The sequence below is a fragment of the Bombina bombina genome, chromosome 2 (assembly GCF_027579735.1).
Source record: "Bombina bombina isolate aBomBom1 chromosome 2, aBomBom1.pri, whole genome shotgun sequence".
NCBI lineage: Eukaryota > Metazoa > Chordata > Amphibia > Anura > Bombinatoridae > Bombina > Bombina bombina.
Genome location: NC_069500.1, coordinates 1,332,606,023 through 1,332,629,314, shown reverse-complemented (window position 1 = coordinate 1,332,629,314; position 23,292 = coordinate 1,332,606,023). Strand labels below are relative to the sequence as shown.

General features: G+C 39.9%; 1 protein-coding gene across 1 annotated transcript in view; it reads left to right on the top strand.

Annotated features, from left to right (window-relative positions):
• Nucleotides 1–23,292, top strand: part of FAM193A (family with sequence similarity 193 member A) — a gene marked incomplete in the record, with an annotated part of 656,361 nt that overhangs the window by 92,335 nt on the left and 540,734 nt on the right. Inside the window, 1 exon segment of the mRNA XM_053704204.1 lies at nucleotides 8,249–8,494. Coding sequence (XP_053560179.1) covers nucleotides 8,249–8,494 — 246 coding nt within the window.

The following is a 23,292-nucleotide window of genomic DNA, read 5'->3' as shown; positions in this document are numbered from 1 at the left end:
AGCTGTGTTTAACACAGCCAGTAGAAGAAATTACACTCCCAGTGGGTTATAGAAGAGATAAGGTAATACAATTTTAATTTTCCATTGTTCTCACTAAATATTGGTGATTGTTTTATGGACAGATATAAGATAAAGAAGCAGGTATATGTGCACAATGTGATAAAGTAATGAGAGCTGATTATACCTACAAGCTCAAACCATTTTATTAGATTGTGGCTTCAAAACAAAAAATAAGCCAATTCATATACACAAATAAGCCTTAAAAAGCAAATCTCACACATTTTATGCTCTGCAGCTTGTAAAAAAAAAAAAAGTAATTGGAAACACATTAAGGGAAAAACAATTTTATGGTATACTGTCCCTTTAAAGATGTCTTCTAAAGTACACATGAGCATTATGTGCAGCCCCCACTTACATTCTTACACACTTTTTTTTTTTTTTGTGACTCAAGTTATTTGGCATACAGGCAAAATTTCCCCCCGAAAGGGAGAAGAGCTCAACTAGGGAATAATCAAAGATCTTTTAACTTGTGAGCGCTGTGCCAAAAGAAGTATTAGCTTAAAGGGACAGTTTACCCAAAAACTTCTCTCCTTTAGTTTGTTCACAATGTTGCATTTTACCTGCTGGAGTGTATTAGATTTTTGGAAACGGCTCCTTAGCCTTTATATTTGCATGTGAAATAGCTGATTTAGCCTGTAGTACCTACCAATATTGAATATTTCTATACCTAGGTACAGACTATTGACAAACTACGTAAACACAGCCAGCAGAAGAAATTACACTCACAGTGCGAGATGGGACGAGATAAAGCTCAAATGTTATTTTGAATTGTTCTTTCTATGTATTGTACAGAGATAAGAAAGGGAAATCTTTGAGTGATATGATATTGGATCTGATATTCCGCACGCCAAGCTTATTTTGATGGGCTGTGGTTTTTCAAAGAGCAAATCAGCAAAAAGAAGCATAAATTAGCAATTTCTTTCATGTAATTAACAAGAGTCCATGAGCTAGTGACGTATGGGATATACATTCCTACCAGGAGGGGCAAAGTTTCCCAAACCTTAAAATGCCTATAAATACACCCCTCACCACACCCACAAATCAGTTTTTACAAACTTTGCCTCCAAGGGAGGTGGTGAAGTAAGTTTGTGCTAGATTCTACGTTGATATGCGCTCCGCAGCAAGTTGGAGCCCGGTTTTCCTCTCAGCGTGCAGTGAATGTCAGAGGGATGTGAGGAGAGTATTGCCTATTGAATGCAGTGATCTCCTTCTACGGGGTCTATTTCATAAGGTTCTCTGTTATCGGTCGTAGAGATTCATCTCTTACCTCCCTTTTCAGATCGACGATATACTCTTATATTTACCATTTCCTCTACTGATTCTCGTTTCAGTACTGGTTTGGCTTTCTACAAACATGTAGATGAGTGTCCTGGGGTAAGTAAGTCTTATTTTCTGTGACACTCTAAGCTATGGTTGGGCACTTTATTTATAAAGTTCTAAATATATGTATTCAAACATTTATTTGCCTTGACTCAGAATGTTCAACTTTCCTTATTTCCAGACAGTCAGTTTCATATTTGGGATTATGCTTTAAATTATCATATTTTTTCTTACCTCAAAAATTTGACTTTTTTCTCTGTGGGCTGTTAGGCTCGCGGGGGCTGAAAATGCTTCATTTTATTGCGTCATTCTTGGCGCTGACTTTTTTGGCGCAAAAAATTCTTTTCCGTTTCCGGCGTCATACGTGTCGCCGGAAGTTGCGTCATTTTTGACGTTATTTTGCGCCAAAGATTTCGGCGTTCCGGATGTGGCGTCATTTTTGGCGCTAAAAGCATTTAGGCGCCAAATAATGTGGGCGTCTTATTTGGCGCCAAAAAAATATGGGCGTCGCTTTTGTCTCCACATTATTTCAGTCTCATTTTTCATTTGCTTCTGGTTGCTAGAAGCTTGATGTTTGGCATTTTTTTCCCATTCCTGAAACTGTCTTATAAGGAATTTGATCTATTTTGCTTTATATGTTGTTTTTTCTCTTACATATTGCAAGATGTCTCACGTTGCATCTGAGCCAGAAGATACTACAGGAAAACCTCTGCCTGCTGGATCTACCAAAGCTAAGTGTATCTGCTGTAAATTTTTGGTAGCTATTCCTCCAGCTGTTGTTTGTAATAATTGTCATGACAAACTTGTTAAAGCAGATAATATTTCCTTTAGTGATGTACCATTGCCTGTTGCAGTTCCCTCAACATCTAAGGTGCAGAATGTTCCTGATAACATAAGAGATTTTGTTTCTGAATCCATAAAGAAGGCTTTGTCTGTTATTTCTCCTTCTAGTAAACGTAAAAAGTCTTTTAAATCTTCTCTCTCTACAGATGAATTTTTAAATGAACACCATCATTCTGATTCTTTGGACTCTTCTGGTTCAGAGGATTCTGTCTCAGAGATTGATGCTGATAAATCTTCATATTTATTTAAGATGGAATTTATTCGCTCTTTACTTAAAGAAGTACTAATTGCGTTAGAAATAGAGGATTCTAGTCCTCTTGATACTAATTCTATACGTTTGGATAAGGTTTTTAAAGCTCCTGCGGTTATTCCAGAAGTCTTTCCTGTTCCTAATGCTATTTCTGCGGTAATTGCTAAGGAATGGGATAAATTGGGTAATTCATTTACTCCTTCTAAACGTTTTAAGCAATTATATCCTGTTCCGACTGACAGGTTAGAATTTTGGGACAAAATCCCTAAAGTTGATGGGGCTATTTCTACCCTTGCTAAACGTACTACCATTCCTACGTCAGATGGTACCTCGTTTAAGGATCCTTTAGATAGAAAAATTGAATCTTTTCTAAGAAAAGCTTATCTATGTTCAGGTAATCTTCTTAGACCTGCTATATCATTGGCTGATGTTGCTGCAGCTTCAACTTTTTGGTTGGAAACTCTAGCGCAACAAGTAACAAATCGTGATTCTCATGATATTATTATTCTTCTCCAGCATGCTAATAATTTCATCTGTGATGCCATTTTTGATATTATTAGAGTTGATGTTAGATTTATGTCTCTGGCTATCTTAGCCAGAAGAGCTTTATGGCTTGGAATGCTGATATGGCTTCTAAATCAACTCTACTTTCCATTTCTTTCCAGGGAAACAAATTATTTGGTTCTCAGTTGGATTCTATTATTTCAACTGTTACTGGTGGGAAAGGAACTTTTTTACCACAGGATAAAAAGTCTAAAGGTAAAAACAGGGCTAACAATCGTTTTCGTTCCTTTCGTTTCAACAAAGAACAAAAGCCTGATCCTTCGTCCTCAGGAGCAGTTTCAGTTTGGAAACCATCTCCAGTCTGGAATAAATCCAAGCCTGCTAGAAAGGCAAAGCCTGCTTCTAAGTTCACATGAAGGTACGGCCCTCATTCCAGTTCAGCTGGTAGGGGGCAGGTTACGTTTTTTCAAAGAAATTTGGATCAATTCTGTTCACAATCTTTGGATTCAGAACATTGTTTCAGAAGGGTACAGAATTGGTTTCAAGATGAGACCTCCTGCAAAGAGATTTTTTCTTTCCCATGTCCCAGTAAATCCAGTGAAAGCTCAAGCATTTCTGAATTGTGTTTCAGATCTAGAGTTGGCTGGAGTAATTATGCCAGTTCCAGTTCCGGAACAGGGGATGGGGTTTTATTCAAATCTCTTCATTGTACCAAAGAAGGAGAATTCCTTCAGACCAGTTCTGGATCTAAAATTATTGAATCATTATGTAAGGATACCAACGTTCAAGATGGTAACTGTAAGGACTATATTGCCTTTTGTTCAGCAAGGGAATTATATGTCCACAATAGATTTACAGGATGCATATCTGCATATTCCGATTCATCCAGATCATTATCAGTTCCTGAGATTCTCTTTTCTAGACAAGCATTACCAATTTGTGGCTCTACCGTTTGGCCTTGCTACAGCTCCAAGAATTTTCACAAAGATTCTCGGTGCCCTTCTGTCTGTAATCAGAGAACAGGATATTGTGGTATTTCCTTATTTGGACGATATCTTGGTACTTGCTCCGTCTTTACATTTAGCAGAGTCTCATACGAATCGACTTGTGTTGTTTCTTCAAGATCATGGTTGGAGGATCAATTTACCAAAAAGTTCTTTGATTCCTCAAACAAGGGTAATCTTTCTGGGTTTCCAGATAGATTCAGTGTCCATGACTTTGTCTTTAACAGACAAGAGACGTCTAAAATTGATTACAGCCTGTCGAAACCTTCAGTCTCAATCATTCCCTTCGGTAGCCTTATGCATGGAAATTCTAGGTCTTATGACTGCTGCATCGGACGCGATCCCCTTTGCTCGTTTTCACATGCGACCTCTTCAGCTCTGTATGCTGAACCAATGGTGCAGGGATTACACGAAGATATATCAATTAATATCTTTAAAACCGATTGTTCGGCACTCTCTAACGTGGTGGACAGATCACCATCGTTTAATTCAGGGGGCTTCTTTTGTTCTTCCGACCTGGACTGTAATTTCAACAGATGCAAGTCTCACAGGTTGGGGAGCTGTGTGGGGATCTCTGACAGCACAAGGAGTTTGGGAATCTCAGGAGGTGAGATTACCGATCAATATCTTGGAACTCCGTGCAATTTTCAGAGCTCTTCAGTTTTGGCCTCTTCTGAAGAGAGAATCGTTCATTTGTTTTCAGACAGACAATGTCACAACTGTGGCATACATCAATCATCAAGGAGGGACTCACAGTCCTCTGGCTATGAAAGAAGTATCTCGAATTCTGGTTTGGGCGGAATCCAGCTCCTGTCTAATCTCTGCGGTTCATATCCCAGGTTTAGACAATTGGGAAGCGGATTATCTCAGTCGCCAAACGTTGCATCCGGGCGAATGGTCTCTTCACCCAGAGGTATTTCTTCAGATTGTTCAAATGTGGGGGCTCCCAGAGATAGATCTGATGGCCTCTCATCTAAACAAGAAACTTCCCAGGTATCTGTCCAGATCCCGGGATCCTCAGGCGGAGGCAGTGGATGCATTATCACTTCCTTGGAAGTATCATCCTGCCTATATCTTTCCGCCTCTAGTTCTTCTTCCAAGAGTAATCTCCAAGATTCTAAGGGAATGCTCGTTTGTTCTGCTAATAGCTCCGGCATGGCCTCACAGGTTTTGGTATGCGGATCTTGTCCGGATGGCATCTTGCCAACCATGGACTCTTCTGTTAAGACCAGACCTTCTGTCGCAAGGTCCTTTTTTCCATCCGGATCTGAAATCCTTAAATTTAAAGGTATGGAGATTGAACGCTTGATTCTTGGTCATAGAGGTTTCTCTGACTCCGTGATTAATACTATGTTACAGGCTCGTAAATCTGTATCTCGAGAGATATATTATAGAGTCTGGAAGACTTATATTTCTTGGTGTCTTTCTCATCATTTTTCTTGGCATTCTTTTAGAATACCGAGAATTTTACAGTTTCTTCAGGATGGTTTAGAAAGGGTTTGTCCGAGTTCTTTGAAAGGACAAATCTCCGCTCTTTCTGTTCTTTTTCACAGAAAGATTGCTATTCTTCCTGATATTCATTGTTTTGTACAAGCTTTGGTTCGTATAAAACCTGTCATTAAGTCAATTTCTCCTCCATGGAGTTTGAATTTGGTTCTGGGTGCTCTTCAAGCTCCTCCGTTTGAACCTATGCATTCTTTGGACATTAAATTACTTTCTTGGAAAGTTTTGTTCCTTTTGGCCATCTCTTCTGCTAGAAGAGTTTCTGAATTATCTGCTCTTTCGTGTGAGTCTCCTTTTCTGATTTTTCATCAGGATAAGGCGGTGTTGCGAACTTCTTTTGAATTTTTACCTAAGGTTGTGAATTCCAACAACATTAGTAGAGAAATTGTGGTTCCTTCATTATGTCCTAATCCTAAGAATTCTAAGGAGAAATCATTGCATTCTTTGGATGTTGTTAGAGCTTTGAAATATTATGTTGAAGCTACGAAATCTTTCCGTAAGACTTCTAGTCTATTTGTTATCTTTTCCGGTTCTAGGAAAGGCCAGAAAGCTTCTGCCATTTCTTTGGCATCTTGGTTGAAATTTTTAATTCATCTTGCCTATGTTGAGTCGGGTAAAATTCCGCCTCAAAGAATTACAGCTCATTCTACTAGGTCAGTTTCTACTTCCTGGGCGTTTAGGAATGAAGCTTCGGTTGACCAGATCTGCAAAGCAGCAACTTGGTCCTCTTTGCATACTTTTACTAAATTCTACCATTTTGATGTATTTTCTTCTTCTGAAGCAGTTTTTGGTAGAAAAGTTCTTCAGGCAGCGGTTTCAGTTTGAATCTTCTGCTTATGTTTTTTGTTAAACTTTATTTTGGGTGTGGATTATTTTCAGCAGGAATTGGCTGTCTTTATTTTATCCCTCCCTCTCTAGTGACTCTTGTGTGGAAAGATCCACATCTTGGGTAGTCATTATCCCATACGTCACTAGCTCATGGACTCTTGTTAATTACATGAAAGAAAACATAATTTATGTAAGAACTTACCTGATAAATTCATTTCTTTCATATTAACAAGAGTCCATGAGGCCCACCCTTTTTTGTGGTGGTTATGATTTTTTTGTATAAAGCACAATTATTCCAATTCCTTATTTTATATGCTTCGCACTTTTTTTCTTGTCACCCCACTTCTTGGCTATTCGTTAAACTGATTTGTGGGTGTGGTGAGGGGTGTATTTATAGGCATTTTAAGGTTTGGGAAACTTTGCCCCTCCTGGTAGGAATGTATATCCCATACGTCACTAGCTCATGGACTCTTGTTAATATGAAAGAAATGAATTTATCAGGTAAGTTCTTACATAAATTATGTTTTCTCATACTTTTTATACGCTGCAGCTGGTGTAACAAGTCATGGGGAACACATTTAGGGAATAACTATTTTACAGTGAACGGTTCCTCAAACTGTTTTTTGCATGAAAGACTCCTGCAGTAATTCGGTCTCTTTACCATGCGGTAGAGCTACTGATTGAGACTGGTAACCCCAGACGTACATTTCTGTGGGTGGTGTTTAAAATACCAGATTCAGCCTTCGATGGCAAAATGAAAGCCTTGCATTGGAGTTGAACTGTTGCAGTTTACATTAACATAGCCATATGCCTACTGAGAAAAGGCTTAACACATCACTCCTGAATGCAACTAATGTAAAACATTATTATGGACTAGTTCTTTCTTATTAAAGGGACAGTGAATACCTAGTGATTTTTTTTTCTCCAGGCAATAAACAGAATGGGTGAGTTTGGAAATGTTTTGAATGCGTTAACACCTTCTTTGCTACAATTTAACCATTTAACTCCACCCACTTTTGCCTTGTTGCTGAAGTAGACCAGGCTAGCTATGGTCATTAGGTTAGCAAAATCTTCATAGTTTTGCTGTTGCTGAAGCCAGTTACGGACAGGTTGGCAGCCTTACGCTTGTGACTGTCATGTCCGTTTCCAGTTGCTTATTTTCAGATGTAAATTATAAGGGGGTCAAAGAAATCAAGTATATTGCAAAGTTGTTTTACTAAGCATCATTTTAGATCAAAATCAGTGTTTTGTTGTCCCTTTAAGATTTCCTAGCATACCTTTTTCATATGTACTGTACTTGTCATACCTTTAGATCTTACATGACACAATATCAATTGAAAGGCGAAACTTTGAAACTGTGTGCCCAAGTTGGCTATAATCTTCTAAAAATTCTCAAGTTTGCAGGTACTTTTTTTTTTTTTTCTCTTTTTCTTTAATATAGAGAAATATTTTTTTGTTTCTTTTTATATTATGTCCACAATTAAAGCTTAATTGGTCATTATCGTGAATAAAGTTACATTCTCTATTTTGTTACAGCATGAAATTGTATTACTAGCGATGCTGCGAATCTGTGTTCCATAAACGGGTTAAGCACATAGTTTAAAACTGCTGCTAAACCAATGAACAGAGCATACCTTCGTCTCGGAACTACTGCTGTTGATTGGGTTAGAGACCGTTTCTGGTCCAAACTAGCAGTTCTCCGTGGCTCACGAGCATTATTTATTTAACCATCTTGTTAAGGCTGAACACACAGGCTTGCAACTTCACGAATGTTAAAATGACATGCTTTAAGAATGCATTTAAAATCAATACTGGTATATTTAACACCTATCCTGTTATTAGTTTCTCCATTTTGTCTCTTGCTTGTGTACAATGAACATAGAAATGGGAAATTGATTAATTAAGTTTAATTTTTGTTCTTATTTTTTTACATTAGGTTCCATTCACTTTTGGTCTGGGTCAGCGGGCTCCATACACAACTGGAGAGCATTGCCTTCTTTGTAGAAGCGAACGCAAGGACATTACACTCTCTGAGTGTGGCACAAAAAACTCAAACAAAATAGCACTTTCAACATCTCCAAAATCCAACTCCAAATTGCACCTTCCCCTCTGGGTTTGCTCAGACTGCCGACGGACAGTTGAAAATGAGGAAATACACACCACACAAGACCAGTCGTTAGCAGTACGTGCACTTTTTTATGGGTTATATGAGACTATTTTTGTTAGCACTGCAAAATGTCATCCAGTTACCTTCAGATCTACATCAAATCAAGTTGTTAAATAGCTGCAGTTTGCCGTATTGCATATCTGTTCAGAGATAAACACGATATAAAAACAGACAGGTGCAGTGGTAATAGGACAATTAATTGGTATGTGTTTACTATTGTAGAACAGTACTACACTTGAGGAACAACATATATTTCTCTTGTTAAGTGTATCCAGTCCACGGATCATCCATTACTTGTGGGATATTCTCCTTCCCAACAGGAAGTTGCAAGAGGATCACCCACAGCAGAGCTGCTATATAGCTCCTCCCCTCACTGCCATATCCAGTCATTCTCTTGCAACTCACAACAAAGATGGACGTAGTAAGAGGAGAGTGGTGTATTATAGTTAGTTTTTTAACTTCAATCAAAAGTTTATTTTTAAATGGTACCGGAGTGTACTGTTTCATCAAAGGCAGTGTTAGAAGAAGAATCTGCCTGTGATTTCTATGATCTTAGCAGAAGTAACTAAGATCCATTGCTGTTCTCACATATTCTGAGGAGTGAGGTAACTTCATAGAGGGAATGGCGTGCAGGTTTTCCTGCAATAAGGTATGTGCAGTAAACATATTTCTAGGGATGGAACTTGCTAGAAAAATGCTGCTGATACCGGATTAATGTAAGTTAAGCCTAAATGCAGTGATTTAATAGCGACTGGTATCAGGCTTATTAACAGAGATACATACTCTTATAAAAGTGTAATATAAAACGTTTGCTGGCATGTTAATAGTTTTTATATACGTTTGGTGACAAAACTTATTGGGGCCTAGTTTTTTTTTCCACATGGCTGGCTTGATTTTTGCCTAGAAACAGTTTCCTGAAGCTTTCCACTGTTGTAATATGAGTGGGAGGGGCCTTTTTTTAGTGCTTTTCTGTGCAGATAAAAATACTGACAGACATTCAGCTTCCCTCTGCATGATACAGGACATCTCTGAAGGGCTCAAAAGGCTTCAAAGTCGTGTTTGAGGAGGGTAACAAAACTGTGGCAGTTGTGACTGTTAAAAACTTTTTTTTTTTTTTTTTTTTTTTTTTTTTTTTTTAGTCATTTATTCTGTTTTTGTTATTAAGGGGTTAGTCATCCATTTGCAAGTGGGTGCAATGCTCTGCTGACTTGTTACATACACTGTAAAAATTTTGTTAGTGTAACTGCCTTTTTTCACTGTTTCAAATTTTGTCAAAATTTGTTTCTCTTAAAGGCACAGTAACGTTTTTTATATTGCTTGTTAACTTGCTTTAAAGTGTTTTCCAAGCTTGCTAGTCTCATTGCTAGTCTGTACAAACATGTCTGAAACAGAGGTTACTTGTTCATTATGTTTAAAAGCCATGGTGGAGTCCCATAGGAGAATGTGTACTAAATGTATTGATTTCACCTTAAACAGTAAAGATCAGTCTTTATCTATAAAAGAATTGTCACCAGAGGGGTCTGTCGAGGGGGAAGTTATGCCGACTAACTCTCCCCACGTGTCGGACCCTTCGCCTCCCGCTCAAGGGACGCACGCTAATATGGCGCCAAGTACATCAGGGACGCCCATAGCGATTACTTTGCAGGACATGGCTGCAATCATGAATAATACCCTGTCAGAGATATTATCCAGATTGCCTGAATTGAGAGGCAAGCGCGATAGCTCTGGGGTTAGACGAGATACAGAGCGCGTAGATGCTGTAAGAGCCATGTCTGATACTGCGTCACAATATGCAGAACCTGAGGACGGAGAGCTTCAGTCTGTGGGTGACGTCTCTGAATCGGGGAGACCTGATTCAGAGATTTCTAATTTTAAATTTAAGCTTGAGAACCTCCGTGTATTGCTTGGGGAGGTATTAGCTGCTCTGAATGACTGTGACACAATTGCAGTGCCAGAGAAATTGTGTAGGCTGAATAAATACTATGCAGTGCCGGTGAGTACTGATTTTTTTTCCAATACCTAAAAGGCTTACAGAAATTATTAGTAAGGAGTGGGATAGGCCCAGTGTGCCCTTTTCCCCACCTCCTATATTTAGAAAAATGTTTCCAATAGATGCCACTACACGGGACTTATGGCAAGACTGTCCCTAAGGTGGAGGGAGCGGTTTCTACTTTAGCAAAGCGTACCACTATCCCGGTTGAGGACAGTTGTGCTTTTTCAGATCCAATGGATAAAAAATTAGAGGGTTACCTTAAGAAAATGTTTATTCAACAAGGTTTTATTTTACAGCCCCTTGCATGCATTGCGCCTGTCACTGCTGTGGCGGCATTCTGGTTTGAGGCCCTGGAAGAGGCCATCCATACAGCTCCATTGACTGAAATTGTTGACAAGCTTAGAACTCTTAAGCTAGCTAACTCATTTGTTTCTGATGCCATTGTTCATTTGACTAAACTAACGGCTAAGAATTCCGTATTCGCCATCCAGGCGCGTAGAGGCGCTATGGCTCAAATCCTGGTCAGCTGATGTGACTTCAAAGTCTAAATTACTCAACATTCCTTTCAAGGGGCAGACCTTATTCGGGCCTGGTTTGAAAGAAATTATTGCTGACATTACTGGAGGTAAGGGTCATACCCTTCCTCAGGACAGAGGCCTGGAAACCTAACCAGTCCTGGAACAAGGGCAAGCAGGCCAGAAAGCCTGCTGCTGCCTCTAAGACAGCATGAAGGAGCGGCCCCCTATCCGACAACGGATCTAGTAGGGGGCAGACTCTCTCTCTTCGCCCAGGCGTGGGCAAGAGATGTTCAGGATCCCTGGGCGTTGGAGATCATATCTCAGGGATATCTTCTGGACTTCAAAGCTTCTCCTCCACAAGGGAGATTTCACCTTTCAAGATTATCTGCAAACCAGATAAAGAAAGAGGCATTCCTAAGCTGCGTGCAAGATCTCCTTGTAATGGGAGTGATCCATCCAGTTCCGCGGACGGCACAAGGACAGGGGTTTTATTCAAATCTGTTTGTGGTTCCCAAAAAAGAGGGAACCTTCAGACCAATTTTGGATTTAAAGATCCTAAACAAATTCCTCAGAGTTCCGTCATTCAAGATGGAAACTATTCGAACCATTTTACCCATGATCCAAGAGGGTCAATACATGACCACAGTGGACTTAAAGGATGCCTACCTTCACATTCCGATTCACAAGAATCATCATCAGTTCCTGAGGTTTGCCTTTCTAGACAGGCATTACCAATTTGTAGCTCTTCCATTCGGGTTGGCTACAGCCCCAAAAAATTTTACAAAGGTTCTGGGCTCACTTCTGGCGGTCCTAAGACCGCAAGGCATAGCGGTGGCTCCTTACCTGGTCGACATCCTGATACAGGCGTCAAGCTTTCAAATTGCCAAATCTCATACAGAGATAGTTCTGGCATTCCTGAGGTCGCATGGGTGGAAAGTGAACGAAGAAAAGAGTTCTCTATCTCCTCTCACAAGGGTTTCCTTCCTAGGGACTCTGATAGATTCTGTAGAAATGAAAATTTAGCTGACGGAGTCCAGGTTATCAAAACTTCTAAATGCTTGCCATTCCGCGCCCCACGGTGGCTCAGTGCATGGAAGTAATCGGCTTAATGGTAGCGGCGATGGACATAGTGCCATTCGCGCGCCTGCATCTCAGACCGCTGCAATTATGCATGCTCAGGGTATGACCTTTCGCAGACCAGATTGGACAATTGTAACAACAGATGCCAGCCTTCTAGGTTGGGGTGCAGTCTGGAACTCCCTGAAGGCTCAGGGTTCATGGACTCCGGAGGAGAAACTCCTCCCAATAAATATTCTGGAGTTAAGAGCAATATTCAATGCTCTTCTGGCTTGGCCTCAGCTAGCAACACTGAGGTTCATCGGATTTCAGTCGGACAACATCACGACTGTGGCTTACATCAACCATCAAGGGGGAACCAGGAGTTCCCTAGCGATGTCAGAAGTCTCCAAGATAATTCGCTGGGCAGAGACTCACTCTTGCCACCTGTCAGCGATCCATATCCCAGGTGTAGAGAACTGGGAGGCGGGTTTTCTAAGTCGTCAGACTTTTCATCCGGGGGAATGGGAACTCCATCCGGAGGTGTTTGCTCAACTGGTTCTCCGTTGGGGCAAACCAGAATTGGATCTCATGGCGTCTTGCCAGAACGCCAAGCTTCCTTGTTACGGATCCAGGTCCAAGGACCCAGAAGTGGCACTGATAGATGCTCTAGCAGCGCCTTGGTTCTTCAACCTGGCTTATGTGTTTCCACCGTTTCCTTTGCTCCTTCGTCTGATTGCCAAAATCAAACAGGAAAGAGCATTGGTGATATTGATAGCGCCTGCGTGACCACGCAGGACCTGGTATGCAGACCTAGTGGACATGTCATCCTTTCCACCATGGACTCTGCCTCTAAGACAAGACCTTCTAATACAAGGTCCTTTCAATCATCCTAATATACTTTCTCTGAGACTGACTGCATGGAGATTGAGCGCTTGATCCTATCAAAGCGTGGCTTCTCAGAGTCAGTAATTGATACCTTAATACAGGCACGAAAGCCTGTCACCAGGAAAATTTACCACAAGATATGGCGTAAATATCTTCATTGGTGTGAATACAAGAATTACTCATGGAGTAGGGTTAGGATTCCTAGGATATTGTCCTTCCTCCAAGAGGGTTTGGACAAAGGATTATCAGCTAGTTCTTTAAAGGGACAGATTTCTGCTCTGTCTATTCTTTTACACAAGCGTCTGGCAGAAGTTCCAGACGTTCAGGCATTTTGTCAAACTTTAGTTAGAATTAAGCCTGTGTTTAAACCTGTTGCTCCTCCATGGAGCTTAAACTTGGTTCTTTAAGTTCTTCAAGGGGTTCCGTTTGAACCCCTTCATTCTATTGATATCAAACTTCTTTCATGGAAAGTTCTTTTTCTGATGGCTATTTCCTCGGCTCGAAGAGTCTCGGAGTTATCTGCCTTACATTGTGTTTCTCCTTATCTGATCTTTCATTCAGATAAAGTTGTTCTGCGTACAAAACCTGGGTTTTTACCTAAGGTGGTTTCTAACAAGAATATCAATCAAGAGATTGTTGTTCCATCATTATGTCCTAATCCTTCTTCAAAGAAGGAACGTCTTTTGCATAATCTAGACGTAGTCCGTGCCTTGAAGTTTTACTTACAGGCTACTAAAGATTTTCGCCAAACATCTAACCTGTTTGTTGTTTACTCTGGACAGAGGAGAGGTCAGAAGGCCTCGGCAACATCTTTCTCTTTGGCTTCGGAGTATAATCCGTTTAGCCTATGAGACTGCTGGACAGCAGCCTCCTGAAAGAATTACAGCTCATTCTACTAGAGCTGTGGCTTCCACCTGGGCCTTTAAAAATGAGGCCTCTGTTGAACAGATTTGCAAGGCTGCAACATGGTCTTCGCTTCATACTTTTTCCAAATTTGATACTTTTGCTTCTTCGGAGGCTGTTTTTGGGAGAGAGTTTCTACAGGCAGTGGTTCCTACCGTTTAAGTTCCTGCCTTGCCCCTCCCATCATCCGTGTACTTTAGCTTTGGTATTGGTATCCCACAAGTAATGGATGATCCGTGGACTGGATACACTTAACAAGAGAAAATATAATTTATGCTTACCTGATAAATTTATTTCTCTTGTAGTGTATCCAGTCCACGGCCCGCCCTGTCCTTTTCAGGCAGGTCTAAATTTTAAACTACAGTCACCACTGCACCCTATGGTTTCTCCTTTCTCGGCTTGTTTCGGTCGAATGACTGGATATGGCAGTGAGGGGAGGAGCTATATAGCAGCTCTGCTGTGGGTGATCCTCTTGCAACTTCCTGTTGGGAAGGAGAATATCCCACAAGTAATGGATGATCCGTGGACTGGATACACTACAAGAGAAATAAATTTATCAGGTAAGCATAAATTATGTTTCTCCAACATAGGTGTGTCCGGTCCACGGCGTCATCCTTACTTGTGGGATATTCTCTTCCCCAACAGGAAATGGCAAAGAGCCCAGCAAAGCTGGTCACATGATCCCTCCCAGGCTCCGCCTACCCCAGTCATTCTCTTTGCCGTTGTACAGGCAACATCTCCACGGAGATGGCTTAGAGTTTTTTAGTGTTTAACTGTAGTTTTTATTATTCAATCAAGAGTTTGTTATTTTGAAATAGTGCTGGTATGTACTATTTACTCAGAAACAGAAAAGAGATGAAGATTTCTGTTTGTATGAGGAAAATGATTTTAGCAACCGTCACTAAAATCCATGGCTGTTCCACACAGGACTGTTGAGAGCAATTAACTTCAGTTGGGGGAACAGTGTGCAGTCTCTTGCTGCTTGAGGTATGACACATTCTAACAAGACGATGTAATGCTGGAAGCTGTCATTTTCCCTATGGGATCCGGTAAGCCATGTTTATTACGATTGTAAATAAGGGCTTCACATGGGCTTATTAAGATTGTAGACTTTTTCTGGGCTAAATCGATTCATTATTAACACATATTTAGCCTTGAGGAATCATTTTATTTGGGTATTTTGATATAATAATATCGGCAGGCACTGTTTAAGACACCTTATTCTTTAGGGGCTTTCCCAAAGCATAGGCAGAGTCTCATTTTCGCGCCGGTGTTGCGCACTTGTTTTTGAGAGGCATGGCATGCAGTCGCATGTGAGAGGAGCTCTGATACTTAGAAAAGACTTTCTGAAGGCGTCATTTGGTATCGTATTCCCCTTTGGGCTTGGTTGGGTCTCAGCAAAGCAGATACCAGGGACTGTAAAGGGGTTAAAGTTAAAAACGGCTCCGGTTCCGTTATTTTAAGGGTTAAAGCTTCCAAATTTGGTGTGCAATACTTTTAAGGCTTTAAGACACTGTGGTGAAAATTTGGTGAATTTTGAACAATTCCTTCATGTTTTTTCGCAATTGCAGTAATAAAGTGTGTTCAGTTTAAAATTTAAAGTGACAGTAACGGTTTTATTTTAAAACGTTTTTTGTACTTTGTTATCAAGTTTATGCCTGTTTAACATGTCTGAACTACCAGATAGACTGTGTTCTGAATGTGGGGAAGCCAGAATTCCTATTCATTTAAATAAATGTGATTTATGTGACAATGACAATGATGCCCAAGATGATTCCTCAAGTGAGGGGAGTAAGCATGGTACTGCATCATTCCCTCCTTCGTCTACACGAGTCTTGCCCACTCAGGAGGCCCCTAGTACATCTAGCGCGCCAATACTCCTTACTATGCAACAATTAACGGCTGTAATGGACAATTCTGTCAAAAACATTTTAGCCAAAATGAACACTTATCAGCGTAAGCGCGACTGCTCTGTTTTAGATACTGAAGAGCATGACGACGCTAATAATAATGTTTCTGAAGGGCCCCTAACCCAGTCTGATGGGGCCAGGGAGGTTTTGTCTGAGGGAGAAATTACTGATTCAGGGAACATTTCTCAACAAGCTGAACCTGATGTGATTACATTTAAATTTAAGTTGGAACATCTCCGCATTCTGCTTAAGGAGGTATTATCCACTCTGGATGATTGTGACAAGTTGGTCATCCCAGAGAAACTATGTAAAATGGACAAGTTCCTAGAGGTGCCGGGGCTCCCAGAAGCTTTTCCTATACCCAAGCGGGTGGCGGACATTGTTAATAAAGAATGGGAAAGGCCCGGTATTCCTTTCGTCCCTCCCCCCATATTTAAAAAATTGTTTCCTATGGTCGACCCCAGAAAGGACTTATGGCAGACAGTCCCCAAGGTCGAGGGAGCGGTTTCCACTTTAAACAAACGCACCACTATACCCATAGAGGATAGTTGTGCTTTCAAAGATCCTATGGATAAAAAATTAGAAGGTTTGCTTAAAAAGATGTTTGTTCAGCAGGGTTACCTTCTACAACCAATTTCATGCGTTGTCCCTGTCGCTACAGCCGCATGTTTCTGGTTCGATGAGCTGATAAAGGCGGTCGATAGTGATTCTCCTCCTTATGAGGAGATTATGGACAGAATCAATGCTCTCAAATTGGCTAATTCTTTTACCCTAGACGCCACTTTGCAATTGGCTAGATTAGCGGCTAAGAATTCTGGGTTTGCTATTGTGGCGCGCAGAGCGCTTTGGTTGAAATCTTGGTCGGCTGATGCGTCTTCCAAGAACAAGCTACTTAACATTCCTTTCAAGGGGAAAACGCTGTTTGGCCCTGACTTGAAAGAGATTATCTCTGATATCACTGGGGGTAAGGGCCACGCCCTTCCTCAGGATCGGCCTTTCAAGACAAAAAATAAACCTAATTTTCGTCCCTTTCGTAGAAACGGACCAGCCCAAAGTGCTACGTCCTCTAAGCAAGAGGGTAATACTTCTCAAGCCAAGCCAGCTTGGAGACCAATGCAAGGCTGGAACAAGGGAAAACAGGCCAAGAAACCTGCCACTGCTACCAAGACAGCATGAAATGTTGGCCCCCGATCCGGGACCGGATCTGGTGGGGGGCAGACTCTCTCTCTTCGCTCAGGCTTGGGCAAGAGATGTTCTGGATCCTTGGGCACTAGAAATAGTCTCCCAAGGTTATCTTCTGGAATTCAAGGGGCTTCCCCCAAGGGGGAGGTTCCACAGGTCTCAGTTGTCTTCAGACCACATAAAAAGACAGGCATTCTTACATTGTGTAGAAGACCTGTTAAAAATGGGAGTGATTCATCCTGTTCCATTAAGAGAACAAGGGATGGGGTTCTACTCCAATCTGTTCATAGTTCCCAAAAAAGAGGGAACGTTCAGACCAATCTTAGATCTCAAGATCCTAAACAAGTTTCTCAAGGTTCCATCGTTCAAGATGGAAACCATTCGAACTATTCTTCCTTCCATCCAGGAAGGTCAATTCATGACCACGGTGGATTTAAAGGATGCGTATCTACATATTCCTATCCACAAGGAACATCATCGGTTCCTAAGGTTCGCATTCCTGGACAAGCATTACCAGTTCGTGGCGCTTCCTTTCGGATTAGCCACTGCTCCAAGGATTTTCACAAAGGTACTAGGGTCCCTTCTAGCTGTGCTAAGACCAAGGGGCATTGCTGTAGTACCTTACTTGGACGACATTCTAATTCAAGCGTCGTCCCTTACTCAAGCAAAGGCTCACACGGACATAGTCCTGGCCTTTCTCAGATCTCACGGATGGAAAGTGAACCTGGAAAAGAGTTCTCTATCTCCGTCAACAAGGGTTCCCTTCTTGGGAACAATAATAGACTCCTTAGAAATGAGGATATTTCTGACAGAGGCCAGAAAAACAAAGCTTCTAGACTCTTGTCGGATACTTCATTCCGTTCCTCTTCCTTCCATAGCTCAGTGCATGGAAGTGATCGGGTTGATGGTAGCGGCAATGGACATAGTTCCTTTTGCACGCATTCATCTAAGACCATTACAACTGTGCATGCTCAGTCAGTGGAATGGGGACTATACAGACTTGTCTCCGAAGATACTTTTGCTTCTTCTGAGGCTATTTTTGGGAGAAAGGTTTTGCAAGCCGTGGTGCCTTCCTTTTAGGTGACCTGATTTGCTCCCTCCCTTCATCCGTGTCCTAAAGCTTTGGTATTGGTTCCCACAAGTAAGGATGACGCCGTGGACCGGACACACCTATGTTGGAGAAAACAGAATTTATGTTTACCTGATAAATTACTTTCTCCAACGGTGTGTCCGGTCCACGGCCCGCCCTGGTTTTTTTTAATCAGGTCTGATAATTTATTTTCTTTAACTACAGTCACCACGGTACCATATGGTTTCTCCTATGCTAATATTCCTCCTTAACGTCGGTCGAATGACTGGGGTAGGCGGAGCCTGGGAGGGATCATGTGACCAGCTTTGCTGGGCTCTTTGCCATTTCCTGTTGGGGAAGAGAATATCCCACAAGTAAGGATGACGCCGTGGACCGGACACACCGTTGGAGAAAGTAATTTATCAGGTAAACATAAATTCTGTTTTTTAGCAATATCTAATAGTAATGCTATCTGGTATGGAATAACAGACATACTTATTTGGTAATTCACAATGAGATGACAAGGAAGTCACAGCAATTGTTCACCACTGAGTTTCACATTCTATAACAAGCTTTGTTACTGGATGTTGGACTGCTGGTAGCAATAAACTAATGTTTCATATTAGGTTGGTATATTGGCCAGTAGTCCTGGGCAAACATTTGTTTCCTAAACCAAATGCTGAATAACGAATATGGCTGTGAGCAGTGGTATTTGGTTCTTTTTGGTGCCGGATTTATCAGTGTCAATGATCTGTTAAAGGGACAGTCTATTCCAGAATGTTTGTTTAAAAAGATAGCTAATCCCTTTATTAGCCATTCCCCGGTTTTGCATAACCAATACAGTTATATTAATATAATTTTTACGTCTGTAATTACCTTGTATCTAAGCTTCTGCATACTTCCCCCTTATTTAATTTATTTTGACTGACTTGCACTGTAGCCAATCAGTGCTGACTCCTAGGTAACTCCACATGCGTGAGCACAATGTTATCTATACGGCCTTCAAGGACGAAGACTTTGGCATATGAGCCTCAGAGGTTTAGCTTTCAACTAAGAATACTAAGCGAATAAAGCAAAATTTATGATAAAAGTACATTGGAATTTTTAAAAAAAAATTACATGCCTTATCTGAATCAGGAAAGTTTATTTTTGACTAGACTGTCCCTTTTATTATTAAGCAAGTGGAGTATAACACATTTTCGCCTATGCCTAATGGTCAGAAATCTTAATATAGACAACTATTTTAAATTGACAATGAACTTAGACCAGGTACTGAAGTTTGTTGTATTCCACACAGCTTCAGGAACACTCTTTCAAATGTCCTGAATGACCCCCCTCCTACTGTGAGGTTTTGATGTATTTAGTTTTTATAACCAGTATTTGAGTTTTCAGTGTACGTTGTGGTTGCAGCAGGAAAATACAGGTATTTCAAATAATGAAGTAAAGGAGCTATTTTGTAAGCAATTAAGAGACACTAAAGTAAAAATTAAACTTTTGTCATTCAGCTAGACCATGCCATTTTAAGCCTTTTTTTAAATTTACTTCCATTATCAGCTTTTGAACAGTCTTTTTATATAAACAGTTTGCCTGAGGCACCAGCTCCTACTGACCTTGTGCACAAGTTCATAGTATACATATCCTAGTCTGTGATTGACTGATGGCTGTCACAATATAGTGGCCGTCAAATAGGAAAAAAATAAATTTGTCTAAATAAAATCTCCTTATTTGAAAGTAAGTAGTAGTGTTGTTGAACTTGCATATACTCAAACAGGTAAAATGGATCACTGGGTACACATTTTAGACAAAAACTTCCCCAAAAGACCAGAGCATGTTTGTCATCACTACATTTAAACAGAAAATAGAGCCTTTTTTTACATTTACCTATCAAAAAAATAAAAATACACCCCCCCCCCCCCCAAAGTATTAATCTAGGCCCATTTTGGTATATTTCATGCCACCATTTCACCGCCAAATGCGATCAAATTAAAAAATGTTAAATGTTAATTTTTTCACAATTTTAGGTTTCTCACTGAAATTTACAAACAGCTTGTGCAATCATGGCACAAATTGTAAATACTTCTCTGGGATCCCCTTTGTTCAGAAATAGCACATATATGGCTTTTGACATTGCTTTTTGGTAATTAGAAGACCGCTAAATGCAGCTGCACACCACACTTGTATTATGCCCAGCAGTGAAGGGGTTTTAGCTTTAGTGTAGAGATCAGCCTCCCACCTGACACATCCCACACCCTGATCCCTCCCTGACCCTTCTCAAACAGCTCTTCCCTACTTTACTGTACAATATTCCTTTTTAATGATCTTAGTTCCCATAGACTGATGTAAAAATATATACATAGATAAGCAGGTGTGAATTTAATTGCTCTCACCAAGTTTACCAGTTAGGAAGGATAATAATTTTCAAGAAAGAATAACTTTGAGAGAAACCATTTTAAACAGGATTCAGGCTCACAAAGGGGATACCAGTTTCGGTGATTAGCTTTGTATTTGTGAATCACCTAGTTCTGGTGCTGCCCTTATCCATTCAGGTATTTGCTTCATTACAGCAAAAATATACCATTTCTTACTAAAGTATCGCTTCAGCAACCCATCTGTCTGCACCATTGTCAGCAGTGTATAATGTAGAGCCTCAACTGAATGGACAGAATAAAATCTTTATTAAATCATGCTGTAATAGAAAATGTGGATATTCCATGTCCTTTGTTTCCTCATTAAAGGGACATAAAACCCACTATTTTTTCTTACATGATTCAGATAGAACGTACAATTTTGAAAAACTTTCTAACTTGCTTCTATTAAAGTTTTTGTTTTCATGTTATCCTTTGTTGAAAATCATGAAGTTAAGTTCAGGAGTGTGCTCCTATCTGCAGCAGTTTTGCAACAATCTTATACATTAGCAAGAGCAGTAGATGGCAGCGCTATTTCATGTCATGTGCACGTTACCTATCCAGACATCTCTTCAACAAAGAATAACATGAGAATGAAGCAAATTTGATAATAGAAGTAAATTGAAAACTTTTTATAAATTGCATTCTCCGAATGAGAGAAACAAATTGGGTTTCCTATCCCTTTAATTTTATTCATTCAGTTCTCTAGGGCAGTGTTTTTCAACCAGTGTGCCGTGAGAGATCCTCAGGTGTGCCACGGCAGACTGACAACAGTGACATATTTTTTAAACTTTGCTTGTTTTTTACTCCCAGTGCAGGGGTAGTTTGTAGGAGGCATGGCATAACAGCACAATACATACAGTATGTGTTTGTGTGTATGTATGTATGTATATATATATATATATATATCTACAATGTGTGTTTTTTTTTTTTTTTTAAATTTTGGGATGGTGGTGTGCCACAGGATTTTTTAATGTAAAAAAGTGTGCCACGGCAAAAAAAAGGTTAAAAATCACTGCTCTAGGGCACCCAATGCAGTTATGTTCATATTTCCACATTGATACAAGCGACCTTAGCTTAAAGGGACAGTGAACACTTTAAGATTTGTAGATAAAATGTCTAGATATATATAATGAAACAACTTTGCTTTATATTTTCATTATTTCTTTTGCCCTCTTTTTTTTTAATGTAGTTTAGCTCTAAAAATTGATCAATTTTAAAATTCTCAGAACTTGAAATTCACCCTGCTCCAATGCATTTTATATTATATACTTGTTGTCTGTGGACCAAAGCCCAGATTGGCTCCTCCTAACGAGGCAATTGATGGGTAAAGTAGGGCTATTGAACTGCAGTATAAAAGATGTTTGTTTTAAAAACATTGACTTGACTGATATTTTGTTGAATAGCAACACAACAGACATGCCTTGTAGTTGCAAGGTTTCCTTTATTTTTAAGGGTTAGTAAAACGTTTGTTTTTATGTTATGGATCTATATCTATAACTTAGTGCTACAATATAGTTTTCATTTTAAAAACCTTTTTTTTGTAGAGTTTGGAACGTTTCCTGGTCTCAATTCTCTTGCGGTAAAGTAACATAGTAGATGGGGTTGTAAAAAGACCGAAGTCCATCGAGTTCAACATATACAAATCTAAAATATATTCAAAAAGCTCCAGTTAAAGGGACAGTCTACACCAGAATTATTATTGTTTTAAAAGATAGATAATCCATTTTATTACCCATTCCCCAATTTTGCATAACCAACAGTTATATTTATATATTGTTTACCTGTGTGATTACCTTGTATCTAAGCCTCTGCAAACTGCCCCTTTATGTCAGTTCTTTTGACAGACTTGCATTTTAGCAAATCAGTGATGGCTCCCAGGTAACTTCATGTGCATGAGCACAATGTTATCGCTATGGCACACATGAACTAATGCCCTCTAGTGTAGAAAACTGTCAAAATGCTTTCTTAAGAGGCGGCCTTCAAGGTCTAAGAAATTAGCATATGAACCTCCTAGGTTAAGCTTTCAACTAAGAATACCAAGAGAACAAAACAAAATTGGTGATAAAAGTAAAATGGAAAATGGTTTAAAATTACATTCTCTATCTGAATCATGAACTTTTATTTTGGACTAGACTGTCCCTTTTAAGCTTAAATAATCCCACTAAAAGGTGACCCATTTAATACTAGCAATCATATCCACAAATTTAGTTTATAGACAGAAATGTATCCAAACAATTTTTAAATGTATCTAGGGTATTGGCATTCACTACCTCCTTTGGTAATGAGTTCCACAATATTTATTGCTCTTACATTGAAAAAACGTTTCCGTTGCAGGAGATGAAATCTCCTTTCCTCCAACTGTAAATTGTGACCTCTGGTCACAAACAATTTTCTTGAAATAAATGGAGCTTCTGCCATCTCTGTATATGGTCCTTGAATATATTTATATAAAGTAATCATGTCACCTCTCGTGAGGTCTTACCAGGGCTTTATATAGTGACAGAATTATGCTTTCCTCCCTTGAGTCAGTGCCTCTTTTAATACATGCTAGTATCTTATTATCCTTTGTAGCTGCTGTCCTGCATTGTGCACCCATCTTTAGCTTGTTATCTATTACTACTCCCAAATCCCTTTTCTCCTGTGTTTGGCTAAGTATTGTCCCATTTAAATAATGTCTGCTTATTTTTACTTCCAAAATGTAGAACCTTGCATTTTCCCGTATTAAATCTCATTTTCCATTTACCTGCCCATACTAATTTTTGCAGGTCCCTTTGTAACGAAAGTTCATCCTGTGATGACCTAATGACCTTACTTAATTTAGTATCATCTGCAAAAATAGAGATGTTGCTATTTAATCCTTGCTCCAAGTCATTTATAAAAAATATT